This window comes from Drepanopeziza brunnea (assembly GCF_022702325.1).
Source record: "Drepanopeziza brunnea f. sp. 'multigermtubi' strain 214-2 chromosome Unknown ctg1, whole genome shotgun sequence".
Taxonomy (NCBI): domain Eukaryota; kingdom Fungi; phylum Ascomycota; class Leotiomycetes; order Helotiales; family Drepanopezizaceae; genus Drepanopeziza; species Drepanopeziza brunnea.
The window spans coordinates 4,132,894-4,147,929 of record NW_027094064.1 but is presented as its reverse complement, the minus strand read 5'-3'; the positions used below and the strand labels follow the sequence as shown (position 1 = coordinate 4,147,929).

At 49.6% G+C, this 15,036-nt stretch overlaps 7 protein-coding genes across 7 annotated transcripts; 4 read left to right on the top strand and 3 right to left on the bottom strand.

Moving 5' to 3' along the window:
- Window positions 1-618: 618 nt before the first annotated feature.
- On the top strand, window positions 619-2,412 carry L3040_000759 (uncharacterized protein; the record flags this gene model as incomplete). Its single annotated transcript, XM_007288142.2, has 3 exons — window positions 619-1,776; window positions 1,850-2,201; window positions 2,336-2,412. The coding sequence occupies 3 exons, from the start codon at window positions 619-621 to the stop codon at window positions 2,410-2,412; spliced, it is 1,587 nt and encodes a 528-aa protein (XP_007288204.1).
- A 750-nt stretch (window positions 2,413-3,162) lies between these two features.
- L3040_000758 (uncharacterized protein) lies at window positions 3,163-4,878 on the bottom strand (the record flags this gene model as incomplete). Its single annotated transcript, XM_066155294.1, has 3 exons — window positions 3,163-3,786; window positions 3,853-4,097; window positions 4,863-4,878. 3 exons carry the CDS (start codon window positions 4,876-4,878, stop codon window positions 3,163-3,165), a joined length of 885 nt encoding a protein of 294 aa, XP_066013328.1.
- A 275-nt stretch (window positions 4,879-5,153) lies between these two features.
- L3040_000757 (uncharacterized protein) lies at window positions 5,154-6,948 on the top strand (the record flags this gene model as incomplete). Its single annotated transcript, XM_007288144.2, has 4 exons — window positions 5,154-5,212; window positions 5,270-6,662; window positions 6,710-6,883; window positions 6,931-6,948. 4 exons carry the CDS (start codon window positions 5,154-5,156, stop codon window positions 6,946-6,948), a joined length of 1,644 nt encoding a protein of 547 aa, XP_007288206.2.
- A 1,299-nt stretch (window positions 6,949-8,247) lies between these two features.
- L3040_000756 (uncharacterized protein) lies at window positions 8,248-9,185 on the top strand (the record flags this gene model as incomplete). Its single annotated transcript, XM_066155293.1, has 3 exons — window positions 8,248-8,340; window positions 8,392-9,000; window positions 9,072-9,185. The coding sequence occupies 3 exons, from the start codon at window positions 8,248-8,250 to the stop codon at window positions 9,183-9,185; spliced, it is 816 nt and encodes a 271-aa protein (XP_066013327.1).
- A 493-nt stretch (window positions 9,186-9,678) lies between these two features.
- L3040_000755 (uncharacterized protein) lies at window positions 9,679-10,835 on the top strand (the record flags this gene model as incomplete). Its single annotated transcript, XM_007288146.2, has 4 exons — window positions 9,679-9,795; window positions 9,843-10,084; window positions 10,140-10,578; window positions 10,650-10,835. 4 exons carry the CDS (start codon window positions 9,679-9,681, stop codon window positions 10,833-10,835), a joined length of 984 nt encoding a protein of 327 aa, XP_007288208.2.
- A 1,044-nt stretch (window positions 10,836-11,879) lies between these two features.
- On the bottom strand, window positions 11,880-12,520 carry L3040_000754 (uncharacterized protein; the record flags this gene model as incomplete). The annotated part of the gene is made up of 2 exons (XM_066155292.1): window positions 11,880-12,417; window positions 12,489-12,520. 2 exons carry the CDS (start codon window positions 12,518-12,520, stop codon window positions 11,880-11,882), a joined length of 570 nt encoding a protein of 189 aa, XP_066013326.1.
- Window positions 12,521-14,052: 1,532 nt separating this feature from the next.
- Window positions 14,053-14,571, bottom strand: L3040_000753 (uncharacterized protein; the record flags this gene model as incomplete). The annotated part of the gene is made up of 4 exons (XM_066155291.1): window positions 14,053-14,090; window positions 14,144-14,174; window positions 14,240-14,340; window positions 14,532-14,571. 4 exons carry the CDS (start codon window positions 14,569-14,571, stop codon window positions 14,053-14,055), a joined length of 210 nt encoding a protein of 69 aa, XP_066013325.1.
- Window positions 14,572-15,036: the final 465 nt, after the last annotated feature.

Here is a 15,036-nt window from a genome sequence, read left to right as displayed (position 1 = left end):
TGGATCACACGGTACTGCGATGATACATGAGCACTCAGCTACGGTGGTTTCTTTCGCGATGCATTGTGGCTTGGGGCTGAGGTTACTGCCTGGGATGGGGTGGAGCTAGGTATGGTGACAGATCAATGAAGCCTAACATCCACATCAAATCGTATTGCGTGAAGTGGTTTGCAGGACGGATTTGAGAACGAAGAGGATTCCCAGTAAAGGTATAGTAGTAATCGGTAAAGGCGTTTTACGATTCTCTCGATGTATTCTGCGTCGAAATCTCTAATCAAGTGTAGCCAGTAATGTGTTTTGCAGCTGAGGCCCAGGAGCTGTTATTGACTTGGGAATATTTACCGAAGAGGCGAAAGGGGATGTCGTTGGAAATAATCCTATGTTAGCGAGGCCCCACGTGAAAGCCAGACGCCAAACCTGGTTTGTCGAGCCGCTCTGAACGTCATCTTTTTGAGCCATCCATCGCATGTACGAAGTATCATGGCACAAATCATCCACTCCAAAACCCGAGACATCTTCATCCATCTTCCCAACCAATCCTCGGCATCAAACACCTGATGGATACAGGCCCGTTACCATCATAATTTCCGAGGGAATTGTATCAGCAGTCGATTTCCAATGGCTTCTACAGGCTCCAACGAAAGCTCCCCTCTTCTTTCTACAACGACGCCCAGCTCGACCGAAGCACAACGAAAAGCTCGAAATGTAACCTTCAACCCGAAACCTTCGGTGATATCGATCGACAGTGACACAAACGCTGCTCCTCGCCCAAGCACCGCAATACCATCCTCCCTCCTCCCCGGAAATGCCTCCGCCGCAGCACAGCAACCCATGCTCTCGGCGCTGAACAGCAGGATCCGTCGCAGAAATAGCTCGGGCTCCCCTCTTATGCCTATGCCAAACGTTCCAGTATCCAAAATAGGCCCACAGAGAACTTCGAAAAATACAGAGAAGCTCAAGCTTCTTCCTAACCCCGAGTTTGGTGACGATGGCCCCGATGAAGAGAGCGGTAGGGATGTGTATTCGCAATATACACGGATCAAAGACCCGACTGCAAGACGAGACGCTGCTAGGTTGGGGAAGGCAGACCGCGATCGGTTACCAAGGGTTACGGCCTATTGTACAGCGAGTAAATACCAGCTGGATAATCTGATGCGCTTCTTGAAAGGACGGGGCAAAACGAAGGGCGCAAACCCGAAGCAGTTCGATGAATGCATATACACACCGTATAGCTATGGCAGGACCCAAGACCGTACGTCGAGCAGGAAAATGGATGTACAGTCTCTGCCGGCGCAGATGCGAGAGAGGAGACATTCGGATAGCGCTATTCAGGCGGAAGAGAACAAATCGCATCGCAGGGAGAATCTGACTGACCTACATACCGAAGGTGGAGATGTCACTCTCAGTAATGGCGATGGCGATATCCCAAATTTACATTCTGCGATGGTGGAAAGACAAATGCAAGACGAAACGATCGCTACGGAAAGCAACTTAGATTTCGACACGCAGATCCATACTCCGGAGATCTTCCTCTTCGACTACGGCGTAGTAGTAATCTGGGGCATGTCGTTACAGAACGAGCAGCGGTTCCTGAAAGAAATAGCAAAATTCGAGAGCGAGAAGCTGGCTGCAGACGACGTGGAGACGGAGTGCTTCAATTTCTACTACACGCGGGAGTACCAGGCCCGGATATACAACGATTTCATCACGCTACGAGAGAAGGGGAATTACATGACCAAACTTGCCATCTCGCACGCCTTGGCGCAGAGTGTAAAGGTATGCATCCCACTTCTATTCCTGTGTTGTACATACCTTTTGGATCGACGGACAACCACTAACTAACCCCCAGACATCCCTTTTCGAAGAGCTCGTCGACCACACCATTGAAACCTGCAAAGATATCCCCACGCAAATCGCCCTCACCGGCACAATCGCCCTCAACCGCAAGCAGATTAACATGCAAATCGGAGAGCTCTTCATCCTACGTATCAGTATTCATCTCAACGGCTCCGTCCTCGACACGCCCGAGCTCTTCTGGACAGAGCCGCAGCTGGAACCTGTGTACCAAGCTGTCAGGAGCTATCTGGAGATGGATCAGCGGGTGAGTCTTTTGACAGAACGACTGGATGTTATTGCGGACTTGCTAGCCGTGCTGAAGGATCAGTTGAGTCACGGACATGGGGAGATGTTAGAGTGGATTGGTAAGTTCTTAACTTCTCACACTCTTTAATTTACTTTCTCAGCCTTGATCATGTTCTGGAGCGGGGGACTACCTTTTTCGCTTTCGGCGGAAATCAAGTCAAAATACAGCAACCACGTACTAACGAGAAAGCAGTTATCGTACTCATCGCCGCCGAGATCGTAGTCGCCGCCGTGAACATCGTTGTGGATCTCTACGCAGGAGTCGACTGAGTAAGAGACCAAACAAACCCAATTAAACCCAATGCCATAACAAAAATGCCTCTTAAACCAGTGAGAGCCTTTCAATATTGTACCTCCGACTTCGTATGCAAGGCGTTCCGGTTTTATTAGCGAGACGCGTGAGGGTTTACATTTCTTATTAGGGGTTGGGGCGACAAACAGGCTGTTTAATGAGCAAGATGGGAGTGATCCAGTGAGGAACGTGTATATTTACTGTATATAATAACTACCTACGAGCCGGGCGAGCTGGCTGTTTAGGACTTAGAACAAGGCTGTGTAAGAATCAATCACATACATGTGCAAATGAATTATATAGTATTGAGCCAGGAGTACGCAATTGAAATAACATTGTACTTGTAGGTGGGAGAAGGCGCCTTTTTTTGTGGGGCGGATTGGGTAGAAGTAAGAGTGGCTGGAATCTGAATGGTCACTATCTTATGGAATCGTACTGGACAATGTGAGGGATTGTTTGGCGCAGTTTTCATGCCTCCGATTGGCGGGAAAAGTGAGAAGAACAGCATGCAGTAGTTTCATCGATTCTCGCGAGACTTTTGCTTCTAGCTACCCACCCTTTCTATTCCTGCTTCCCGGCCAGCCGATTCCCGCAGAGCATTCGCAGAGCATCGCTCCGAATACGCCTTTCGCCCCCAGAAACGCCATGACCAGGGCCAGCGAGTGTTGAATATGTCAATCCGGCCTATTCCCCAGCGCCAACGCCAAGCCCAACTATCCATGTCGTATTCAAGCCCGATTGACAGCGGTAAAGCCTCCCACCGTATCAGCTGCAGCAGGCGTCCCGGAATCTTCAGCCATCTCTACATCTTCATCTCCCTCCTCGCGATTGAGCTCGCCATCCAAAGTCTGCCTGGCAGCGCCATCACTGATTCCGACCTCTCTCTCGACCTCAGCCGCTCTCGTCGCCTGCTGGCGCCGTTGAGCATACTCGTGTTTCTGCGTTAGATCTAGCAAACTCCATCCCCTAGCCAGTGCGGCCTCAACGTCAGATGAATTTTCCTGCATCAGCGGGTGGCCAGGTACCAGAGTCGGTATTATCTCAGCGCGGTACTGGTCGTATCCGTCTTTAGATTCGCGGGCTTTAAGGGGAGCTGGGTTGAGACTTGGAGCCGCAGCTATGTATGTGCCGTTGGTTGGGAAAGGCCGCTTGGGCGCGACCGAGGCTTGGGGAGTTGAGTTTCGGAGAGCTTCGGGCTGCGTTTGACTATGGGAGAAAGCATCGGAGGAGGGGGAGAGGGTAACGGGTCCTTGTTGGGCGAATGTGCTTCCGAGACGACCGTCGCCAAGCTCTGTGTGGAGAAAGTCTGGTTTGCGATGGCCTCTCTTGATTCTGAGGGGCTTCTCTTTGGGCTGTGGAAGGGAGCAGCGTTAGGTTTAAATCAATCTTGGTCATGGCGGAGAGTTAAGAATGCGTACAGATGGTGGTGGACTTGGGCTTCCGTCCGAATCTTCAACATTGGTGCTTGTTCGCTTAGCCAGTTGCTCCAAAAGAAACGAACGCTCGAGGCGCATCTTTTGGACTGCGCGGCGGGCTCGGTCTGTTCGTATACGTTGTGAATCATTGGCTTGCTCTACCTCGCTCAGTCGTTGTTTGAGTTCGATACATTTCCTTCTGTAGGCTTCTTCAACTGTTGGAGGAAGCTCAGGCGGAATAATGGAGCCTAGGAAATATGTTAGCGTGCGAGTACAAGTGCATCATTGATGATAGAGTGTGCTGAGGTCGGAAAAACTGCTGTTCATAGTTCCAGCAAGCTGGATTTTGTTTATTTATCCCGAGTCGGCTGGAAAAACGCCACTGAGTGAGGGAAGCTCCGTAGGGTAGACACTTTGCGCGGTTCGTTTAGGGAGAATGCTGGCCATAATACAGTTGTAAATAGCAGAACGATCCAATTCAGTCTCTGGGAAGACAGGAAGGAGACGAGGATATGTCTCGAAGGCAATCTTCTTATCAGATCATCTTAACAATCCAACCAGCCGGCAGCCAGAGTTGCGGCTGTGCTGCCAGTTGGCAGGGACAGATAATTCATTTGTATATCTTTCAGAGATTGCCTAGATTTGCGGTATTTCCTTCTCTTATCATGGCCAGGTGGCTTGGATGGTCGGCTGCAGGGCAGTGTCGGCAGAGTGACGCTGTTGCTCCCAGGTGCTATGAAGTCCCGGCAGTCGGTGGCCAGCTTGCCTGGAATGGATACTCTTCGAGGGAAAACTGGTTCGGGAGTGTGTTCGATTATGCTGTTCCAGAGGGCACTCTTATTAAAGACGTGCTTTTGCGGCTCTTGAGTGTGTGAAGTTGATCGATATATCGGCGCAAAGGATATAATAGCTATAGAAGCAAGGCGACATCGATCCAGCAGATTCAGGGCAGAAGAGCTTCCTGTCTTTCAAGTCCAAGGGAAACAACAACGGGTAATAAACTTGCAACTCACCAGGTGGAGGAGCCATTATGAGCATGCGATCCTTCGTGAGGATCTTGGATTCTTTGTCTTGCAAGTGGCTATAGATTTGCGATTCAGTATCGACGACAACGTTGCTCGGGACGCTCAAATGAAGCTATTCATATTCCCCAGATTGTGATCCTGCGGATAATCTATTGATCCGAGATACCCTGCTTAGGCCCGGCACGCGAAATTTTGTGAGAGAACGCGACGGACCTCACCCCATCGTAGTCATTCACAACAGAACTTGACAACCTTCCCGTCATTCTCCGCACCGTAAAAATGTCTCTCAACATCCCTAACGCACCAAACGCGAACCTTTTCAAGCAAGGATACAATACGTAGCTCTCCCCTTCTTCATATTCTCTCTGTTCCAGCTCAACTGCTGACTTGGGTAGCTACGATTCCGAGGATGGAGCTGTCTTGCGAAACATCGATGCTTGCCGTACTATCGCCTCAACTGTGCAGACTTCCCTGGGACCTTATGGCCGGAACAAAATCGTTATAAATCATCTGCAGAAGATGATCCTCACCTCAGATGCCGCCACTATCCTCCGCGAACTCGATGTCGTACACCCAGCAGCTAAATTGGTTGTGATGGCAAGTCAACAGCAAGAGGCCGAGATGGGAGATGCTACCAACATGGTTATCGTCCTTGCGGGCGAGCTGCTGAGGAAAGCAGAGGATCTGTTACGAATGGGACTCAAGACCAGTGATGTTATTCGGGGCTATGAACTGGCTCAGACATTTGCTCTCCAAGAGCTCGAGAATTTGGTTGTGGACAAGGTGGAAGACATCCGATCACAGTCAGAGCTCAGCAAGGCCATCCGGACGGTCGTTGCCAGCAAGCAGAGTGGTAGTGAAGATTTCCTGGCAGATATGGTTGCAGAAGCTGTTCTAGCTGTGCTGCCCAAGAATCCCGTCAACTTCAACGTCGATAACGTCCGCGTGGTCAAGATTATGGGAGGAAGTCTGGAGCAAAGCAGAGTTGTTAAGGGTATGGTCTTTGGTCGCGAGCCAGATGGATCTGTCAAGAAGGCTGTGAGAGCCAAAGTGGGAGTTTTCTCCTGCCCGATCGATACCAGTGTGACCGAAACCAAGGGCACGGTATTACTACACAATGCTAAAGAGATGATGGAGTTCACCAAGGGAGAGGAGACTCAGCTCGAGGCCCAGATCAAGGAGCTGTTCGACTCCGGTCTTCGTGTGGTGGTTGCCGGATCCACAGTTGGAGAGCTTGCCATGCACTACCTGAACCGTTTTGGAATCCTGGTCATCCGAATTTTGAGCAAGTTTGAGCTCCGCAGATTATGCAGAGTCGTGGGAGCTACGCCACTGGCAAGACTAGGCGCACCTATGCCGGACGAGATGGGCAGTATTGACGTTGTTGAGACCCTGGAGATTGGAGGAGACCGAGTCACAGTTTTCAGACAAGAGGGCGAGGCGACAAGAACAGCCACACTTGTTATTCGAGGCGCAACGCAAAATCACCTGGATGACATTGAGCGTGCCGTTGATGATGGTGTTAATGTTGTCAAGGCCATTACTAGAGATCCAAGATTGGTACCTGGTGCTGGTGCTACAGAAATGCAACTTGTCGAGCGGATACAAGCCTTCGGGGACAAGACTCCTGGACTTGCACAGTACTCTATTCGCAAGTTCGGCGAGGCGTTTGAGGTCATTCCTCGAACTTTGGCTGAGAGTGCTGGTCTTGACGCTACAGAAGTTCTGAGCAGACTATATACCGCACATCATAAGAAGGACAGCTGGAACACCGGTGTTGATATTGAGGTAAGTGCACGCTTTCAAGATCTGCAGACACTGCTAACGAGTATCAGAATGAGGATAACACCGGTATCTTAGATGCAAAGGGCGAGGGAATCCTGGACCTTATGATCTCGAAGAGCTGGGCTATCAAGCTTGCAACTGAGGCTGCTAGAACTGTCCTTTCTGTAGACCAGATCATTGTTGCGCGACAAGCTGGAGGACCAAAACCACCCGGACCCAACCCTGTCAGTACCCCTGATTCCCTATGCAGGCTTGCACTAACATTCCACAGAACTGGGACGAGGACTAGATGTTACGTGAGAGGCGCTAGAAATGTATAATATCACGGTTCTTGATGCTTTTGAGGAGCGTTCATGAAGTGAATAATGAAGATCATATCCATCGATGATTCTGGGTGCTTTCTCATGTCTCACATGCCTTAGAACTTTCTTTCTGCCATTTGGGGTCTCTTCATGGCCTGCTAACAGTTCTTCCAGCCCGCTCGTTGAGAGCTTGATACTTCAAATTGATGACGATGAGGCTCATTTCTCTGAGATTGATGTGGAACTGCAGCAGGAGCTGAAAACACCCTATGTACCTTCGTATATTTACCGCATTTGGCTCTTTATGATAAGCTGGCTGAACAAATGACAGAGACTATAGACAATTTATCTGCTGAACCTCTCGGGGTTCATGAGAGAACAAAGATTGGTGGGAGAGAGAAAATGGGCGTGGCGGATGATGCATAATGGGTGCATACTGGGGAGGCTGTTCAGAGCGAAGAGTTGGGCTGGTTCAGTGCTACGTTTGCGGTGCCTGATGACGAGTTGAGATTTAGAATGAAGAAGTATGTTAAAGTTTTGATTAGGTCTGTAACTTGTTGACTGTGAAGGCTGAAGAAGACTTTATTTCAAACCAGAGTAACATATCCATTAAAACTCTGGATTTTTTTTCCCTCGATTTTATGGATAATGCCTTTTATCTGAGATGAGTATTGTCGAAAACCTTGGTTTCAATATTCTTAATATTCTTAATATTCTTTGAAAAATTAATTTGTGGTTTTGATAAGATGTTTGAATCCTTAAGGCCATCCACCTCCTGATTGATTCTGCCCGTGAGGAAGTTGGTAAGCTGAGAGCCTGTCCGGCCGAGGTATGCAGATTAGGAGGTCAATATGCCAATATATATATATATAGATCTATGCGTGATAAACTTAAAGCTATAAGTTCCGGGGACAACAAACAGGACAGTCTCTTCAAGCATTCCAAGCCAGCAAGTAGCGTGGAGAGTACGCTAGACTGCCCATCCTGGTGGTGTGATCACGTGATATACACATCTATCCTATGTCGCAGCCGATCTACTTATCAAAGCTTGAATGGATTCTCATTAGCTTCACAATCTATTTGCAAGAAATTTTGCCGTCGAGATTTAGTCACACACGTTTCTTCACCGAGTGATCTTTACCTTAGGCGCAAAAGGTTTACATTCATACAAACGCGTGAAGAGTACTGGTCAATCCAACAACGTCGAACTCTGCCTATGAATGCGTCGTAGCATACGCCTGGCGAACTCCATTCCTCATCTAGCTAAACGACCTTGCACGAACAAGATGAATATTTTCAAACTTCCAGGCACAGAGGTGCCAGTCAAGCTCATCGACGGCCTGTCCAAGGATGAGCTTCTCGAATTCCCAGCCTTCAAAGCGAGAGACCCCCTCTTCCCTTCAAAATCCGCACTGCTAAGAAATTGACAGAACTGGATCAAGACCCTCCAGTCCAACATGGCTCTCCAACGCAGCCCGCAGCACACCTACCACAGCAGCCCCTACGTCTTACGGGACATCAAGATTCAAGCCATCGACCGCTTCGGCAAACGAATCGGCTTCATGAAGATCGTCGCGAACATTACCAACTCCTCCGGCGAGTCCCTTCCTGGCGCCATCTTCCTCCGTGGCGCTTCTGTCGGTATGATGGTCCTGCTCCAGCCTGATGACCTGCCTGCAGATAGCCAGGCGGAGAAACACGTGATCCTCACTGTGCAAAGCCGTATTGCGACGGGGGGGCTGCAATTCGTGGAGTTACCCGCTGGCATGGTAGATAATGGTACCTTCACAGGGGCTGCGGCGAAAGAGATAAAAGAGGAAATCGGCTTGGAGATCCCGGAGGGGGAGTTGATCAACATGAGTGAGTTGACCATTACGGAGGACAAGCATGGAGAGGAAAGCTGCCCGAGAGCGGTGTTTCCGAGTGCTGGGGGCTGTGATGAGTATATCCCGATTTTTTTGCATGAGAAGAGGGTTCCACGGGGGCAGTTGAAGGAGTGGTCGGGGAAGTTGACGGGCTTGAGGAGCGAAGGCGAGAAGGCATGCGTCTCCTTCCAGTCCTTTCTTCAATTTCTACTTGGAGCTTATAGAAGGCTGACTTGGGGCTACAGATAACACTCAAGCTCGTCAAGCTGGAAGACTTGTGGTGCGAGGCTGCTAGAGATGCGAAGGCTTTGGCTGCATGGGCAATGTTTGAAGGTCTTAAGCGGAGTGGAAAGTTGTGATGTTATTGTATTGCGTAAATTAATGCAAAGCTTGTGATATGCGTGCCGTAGGATGCGAATTTCAAGTGAAATTCGTGGGCTGATTTTCTCGATGGATCCGTCGAGACTTTTTGTTTCTTTACTAGCAAGCTTGGACGTAGTGATTCGATGCAGGAGCCTGGCCAAGGGCCGAGATGACTTATCTATATACAAGTCTAAAATACTATACATGATTGAGATCCTCATGGCGATCTCATCCCCAGGATCGTACAGAAAAATCATTTTCCGTCCTAGTAGCCCTGGCGACTAGATCTGGGGCGCTCCTTCCTTGTCGGGTTTTGCCGAATGCCAAGCGGGAAAAAACAATGACGTGCTTTTGACCTTCGTCGACTTCTAACCTTCAACAACTCGAATTCTAGCAATACACCGACTCAGTCCAACATATCGTTCTGTACCTCTTCTATATCAACAAAACCTCTCATAATTGTCTTCCCCCTTTTCGCACCACTCCACCATGGCTCCTATCCACGCTATTGCGCTCCTCCTGTGTCTGCTGAGGGCTGCCCAAGGCTACACGCTGGTACATGACTATAACTTCACCAATTGGTATTCGAGCTTCACTTTTGAAGACGTAAGTAGAGACCTCAAGATCTATCTGCACTTGTCTTATTCGTCCAGCTCCCCGATCCCACGAAAGGATTCGTCGACTACCAATCTCTCGAGGATTCCTTATCCCTCAACCTCACTAGAGTCATTGGGAACCAAGTCTACATGACTGTTGACAACACATCCGTCATTTCCACCTCTTCTACTGGTCGGAAGAGCATCTGGCTCGAGAGCAAGGACAAATTCTTGCATGGACTGCTGATTGGGGACTTTGAGCACATGCCGGGTAGTGACTGCGGTATATGGCCTTCCTTGTAAGCCAACCCTCCAGCCTGTCTTTTGAGCAGTCCTGACGTTGTATCTCTACAGCTGGTCATTTCACAACTACAACGCGGGCGATCCGGACAACTACGGCGAAATAGACATTCTGGAAGGCTTCAACGACATCACGCAAAACTATATCTCGCTTCATACGAGCCTCAATTGTACCTTCAAATCACCGGCAAGGCTACAAACAGGAACTCCCAATAACGATAACTACGATTGCAATCTTCGTGCTGGTGCTGGTTGTAGCGTTCAGGCCGGTCGTGGAAGCTATGGCGCGTCGTTCAATGCCCAAGGTGGCGGAGTCTATGCGATGCAGTGGGCGAGCAGATTTATCAAGATCTTCTTCTTCCCCAGAGACTCGATTCCAGCAGATATTACCGCCGGTAAGCCAAACCCAGGGAAATGGGGTCTTCCGACTGCCAATTTCGATAGTCGACACGGCGATTGCGATGTCAACGCGGCTTTTCCGCCGCAGACTGTGGTAAGTGAAGTCTGAAGATTTTTTGGTGTGTTAGGTCTTCAGGAAGATCAAAGCTCATATCAATGTAATAGTTCTTCGACTCAACTTTCTGTGGTGCCGCAGCAGGTGGTAAAGCTTGGACGGATTGGACAGACTGCTCATCCAAGACAGGCTACTCTACCTGCGAGGAGTATGTTGCGAATGTCCCAAGTGCATATGACGATGCATATTGGCTCATAAATTCGGTTAAGATCTACCAGCGAAGTGAGGATATCTGAAGGATTCCACAAGACGTATATTTCATTGTTGCTTGAATCTTGGGGGGCAAGCTAAATTTTTGATTCTATTTCTATATTTCTGAAAGTGATGGAGTGCAAGCGGCTGAAGGGCAACCAGTATGCTGATCAAGGTTCAACGTCATCCAAAAGGCATAAGAAGTTGTATAATTTTATTGTACCCCTTTCATGAGTCCTCTGACCGAACCTCATCTCTGGAAAATCTCATAAACTACCAGACCGTAAAGTGTGATCTTCTGAATGGATGGGACAAGTTGGCGAGCGATTGGGTGCTCACAGTTTTCTTAGGGGCGGGTATGCGCGTCCGCGAAAGCATACAGAAGGTATAAAGTATTCGAGGTGTTTTCGAGGTCGGAATCGCTAGAGCGCGTTCCAAGACTAAACTATATAGAGATTTTTTAAAGAGGGTGCCTATATAATGATCACGGTATTCAGATCAAAGTTTTAAATCTACCCAATGTACATCTCGAGTACATTGGCAACCTCGTACGACCTCAACATAGTCTCGATCTTTTCACTATCCCGTTTCGTCAACCGCAGCAACGCCCTCCCGAATTTGTAACGGAGGTCATGGGGGTGTACTGGAAACTGGGAAGGATCCAATGACCGCGTTTCGTATGACACGTTGTGTAAAGATACACACCGCCGTTGTCTTCGTGAAGCTGCTGTGGGCATGACCGGCAGACGTGTGACAAAGCCGTGGCGGTATCCAGACCCAATTCCACTCACTCGGTGCAGAGCCACGAACCGGTTCATGATCTCTCCATGCTCCACGTGCTCCATGGCAGGAGATGACCCATTCCAATACGAGTTGTAGTACTTGACGAGGTGCTCCCCTCTTTCAACCACGGCCAGCAATCAGTGGGCCCTATCGCAGATGGGGGAATATGTAACGGGAGATATGACCTGCCCACGGTCGTCCTTGGATTCTGATCGTTCCGGCGTAGTGGCCTGTGAAGCAGGCATCCCACACCCGTGTGGTGGTCGGTACAGGGAATGTCTTGATACTCTCTCTCGTCTTCTTTCTCATCGAGCAACGATTTCGGACGACCGTTGCTGGTGCCTAGAAGATTCTGCACCCGTCTCAGATTGCCTGGAGCAGAGGTTGCGAAAAACGGAGAAGTCTCTATGGTCAACTTTCTCCGTGTCGTCTTCGTGGAGGTCGACCTCCTTGATCGTCGTGAGTGGCATACCCCCTCGGTGCCCAAGGGGATCGATCGGATCACGGCTGACAGTGGAACGGGCAGAGGCTCTCTGACGACTCGGTTGGGGACCTCTGTCCTGGGTGGCTGTTGCTCCCTTGCCGTTCGATGCTGACCTAGCTCGGTCGAGGGCCAACGCAGCTCGTTCGCCTTTGTCTACGCTGCGGTGGAGCGCACGCATCAGTGGCCTAGCCGTGGTCCGTTTCCCGTTCTCCGGAGTCTGGTTTCTCTGTCTGCTGGAATCATATGTGCGTCCCGCATCATTGTAACAATCCCGAAAGAGAGCCGCCTCTCCAAGATTCCTGGGTAGGCTATGGGATGCAGGCTCCATTCTGGTTGTGTGGTCGGATCTCGGGTTCTTGCTACGTATGTCTTAGCTCACTGACAAGGACATCTATTCGGTGCTCAGTGAGGAATCCAAGGAGGCGCGAACCTGACGGCTAGATAGCTAAGAGTATTCGCCATGATGGCTACGTGATGCTCGTAGGACTGCGGTTTGGATGCGAGGGCGGAGTATAAGAAAATGTCTTTATACAATTCTAACCAGCTTTCATCGACCCAAAATAAGAACGGGCAATAAGTCGATCTAGGTGCGCTTACCTGAACAGATATCCCCTACTCCTCATCCAGTCACCAAGGTCAATCCTCTTTAGACGCTACGATATACTTACGAGGCTTGCCACGACGCTCGAGTAATCATGGACCTACAAAGGTACTTATCCCTCGAAGCTCTTGGGTACCCTTAGGAGCTTACAAAAGAAGACGAAGGCGGAGAGCTCAAGACCGCGATCGTATACACCGAGCCGGGATCCTTTTTTTTTTTTTTTTTTTTTTCAATCGAAAGGGCGGGGGAGGGAGAGTACTACTCAACAGACATCCCCGACGGCAGACTGCACAGTGACGGCACGGCGTCTGCTCTGGTCCAAAACCTGCACAAGATGTGTATCGAAGCGGGGCTCCGGGCTACCCTCAGGAGGCACAGCGGGTATCCATCCAGCGCATTCTCGTCGTTCCGATAAGTCGATACAACATGGCGAGATGTAGAGCGCGAAGCAGGAGAAGAGAGAAGATGAGTAGGGTAGGGTAGGGTAGGGTATAAATCGAAATCCCCTGGCGCTAGCATGAGCACCAACACGCGACTTAGCTCAGGGCTCCTGCCTAAAGTAACTCATGAGTAAATCGCGACGTACAATATTTTTCTCGTGAGTTATGAGTTATTCATTAAGCAAGCTCGGAAAAAGGGTTAAAAGAAAAGAGAAAAGAAACCCCCCCCCCCCTTTCTGCATCGGTCCACGATAGAGATATGCCGTGAAGAAGAGCCGCACTTTGAAAAAAAAATCAAGCAAGTTTGCTTTTTCCATCGCCAGTGTGCAAATAATCTACGCGCGAGAACCTGGTGACCGCTTCATTCCCCCCCCCCCCCCCCCCCCCCATCGAGCCCGGCCCGTGCCTTTGTGATTCTCGGACCTCGTCAGCCTTGATGACTAGCGCTTGCGGTGCCGTATCTCTTGCCTTGGGAGAAGTCTCAGATAAACGATTATGCACTTTCTCCGAATGGAAATCCGGGTCGTGAGATCGATTTGTCGATCCATGCGAGAGAGTCGCGAGAGAGACGAGAGCGAGACTTGCCTTCAAGCTGTCGGAATGGTCTCTGCGGTCAATCCGTCTATCAGGACCGAAGGTTGCTTTCCTAGGAGGGTCCGGTCGGACGGGACTAAGAAGGGAGGGAACCTTGGATGCGGCGACGTGGGCCGAGTTCGCTGTTTGACGGGATCGCGAAGAACATGTGCCATTCCGCATCTGTGGCTTAAAATTCACACGGAGAAATTATATGTGCATGAGGATTTCTCGTAACTCGTTGCGGAACCTTTATACAGCGAAGTGGTCTTGAGCGCAGCTTATAGTGTCACGCTCCGAATAAAGACACCCGGCCAACCATTGTACTTCGAATTGGCAAGGTACTTGTCCGGCTTGCTAGTTAAATATGCTGAATTTGTTCATATAGTCGTAAAGACTCCGCGTAGTGCAAGTGATACTAATAATCAATTAACAAACAGATTGAAAAGGTAAAGACAAGAAGACACTTACTCCTACGCCCCTCCTTTATATCGGTAATAATCTATGCCCACCCTTTAACCTTCCGTAGCAAATGTTCAAGACACTTTCTCCAACATCGTAACCCACGCTTCTTCCATAAGGATAAAGTAGAACCAGCGACGCACACTTTGCACGTCCTGGAGCATCTTGGAAACCCAGGGTTGTAATAGCGTCACCGGGTCGAAGGGCTACTCGAATCTATTCATTAGCATGTGTTCCAAGCTTCTTCTATTGGGACAAAGAAGAGCCAGCAAGGCACACTGTGCACGTCACGGAGTATCTTGGAAACCCTTGGTTGTGGTTGTAATGGGCGTCCCCAGGTCGGAGAGTCACTGAAATCCACTGATTAGAGGACAACAACACAATATCTGCCTCTGACCTAGTAGAGAAAACCGATTGTATTCTTCAGTATGTTTCATCCCTGCTGGCGGGACAATTAGACACAGCGCGCTAGCAGCAGTACGCCAATATAAGTAAGGACTGTCTAATCGGGTTTCGAGTTCTAGATAGACTGCTGGAGCACCACTACCGTTCTGTTAGCCATCCCAAGTTGCAAACATGGTAGATCGAAATCCTACGAAAGGAGTAGGGCAGATAGTTTACATAAATGACAAGGCGTCTTGCCCTGAGCCTTACAGTCAGTCGCTGGCTGGCCGTCCGTCCATGTGGCCTACCTTCCTGTCGGCTGCACAGGCAAACCGGGGGTGGGAAGTACAAACTATACTCAAGTAATCCGTGTACCAAAGTATATCCGTGGGGTCTGAAGGAGGGAAGCTATTCTAGGTGGGAGGGAGCGCTATATGCTGGTGCCAAGGCCGGCGTACCTACCTTAGTCACGTGACCTAGTATCTGTCTACATTCCCACACTTCCCAATTTTTCCGAT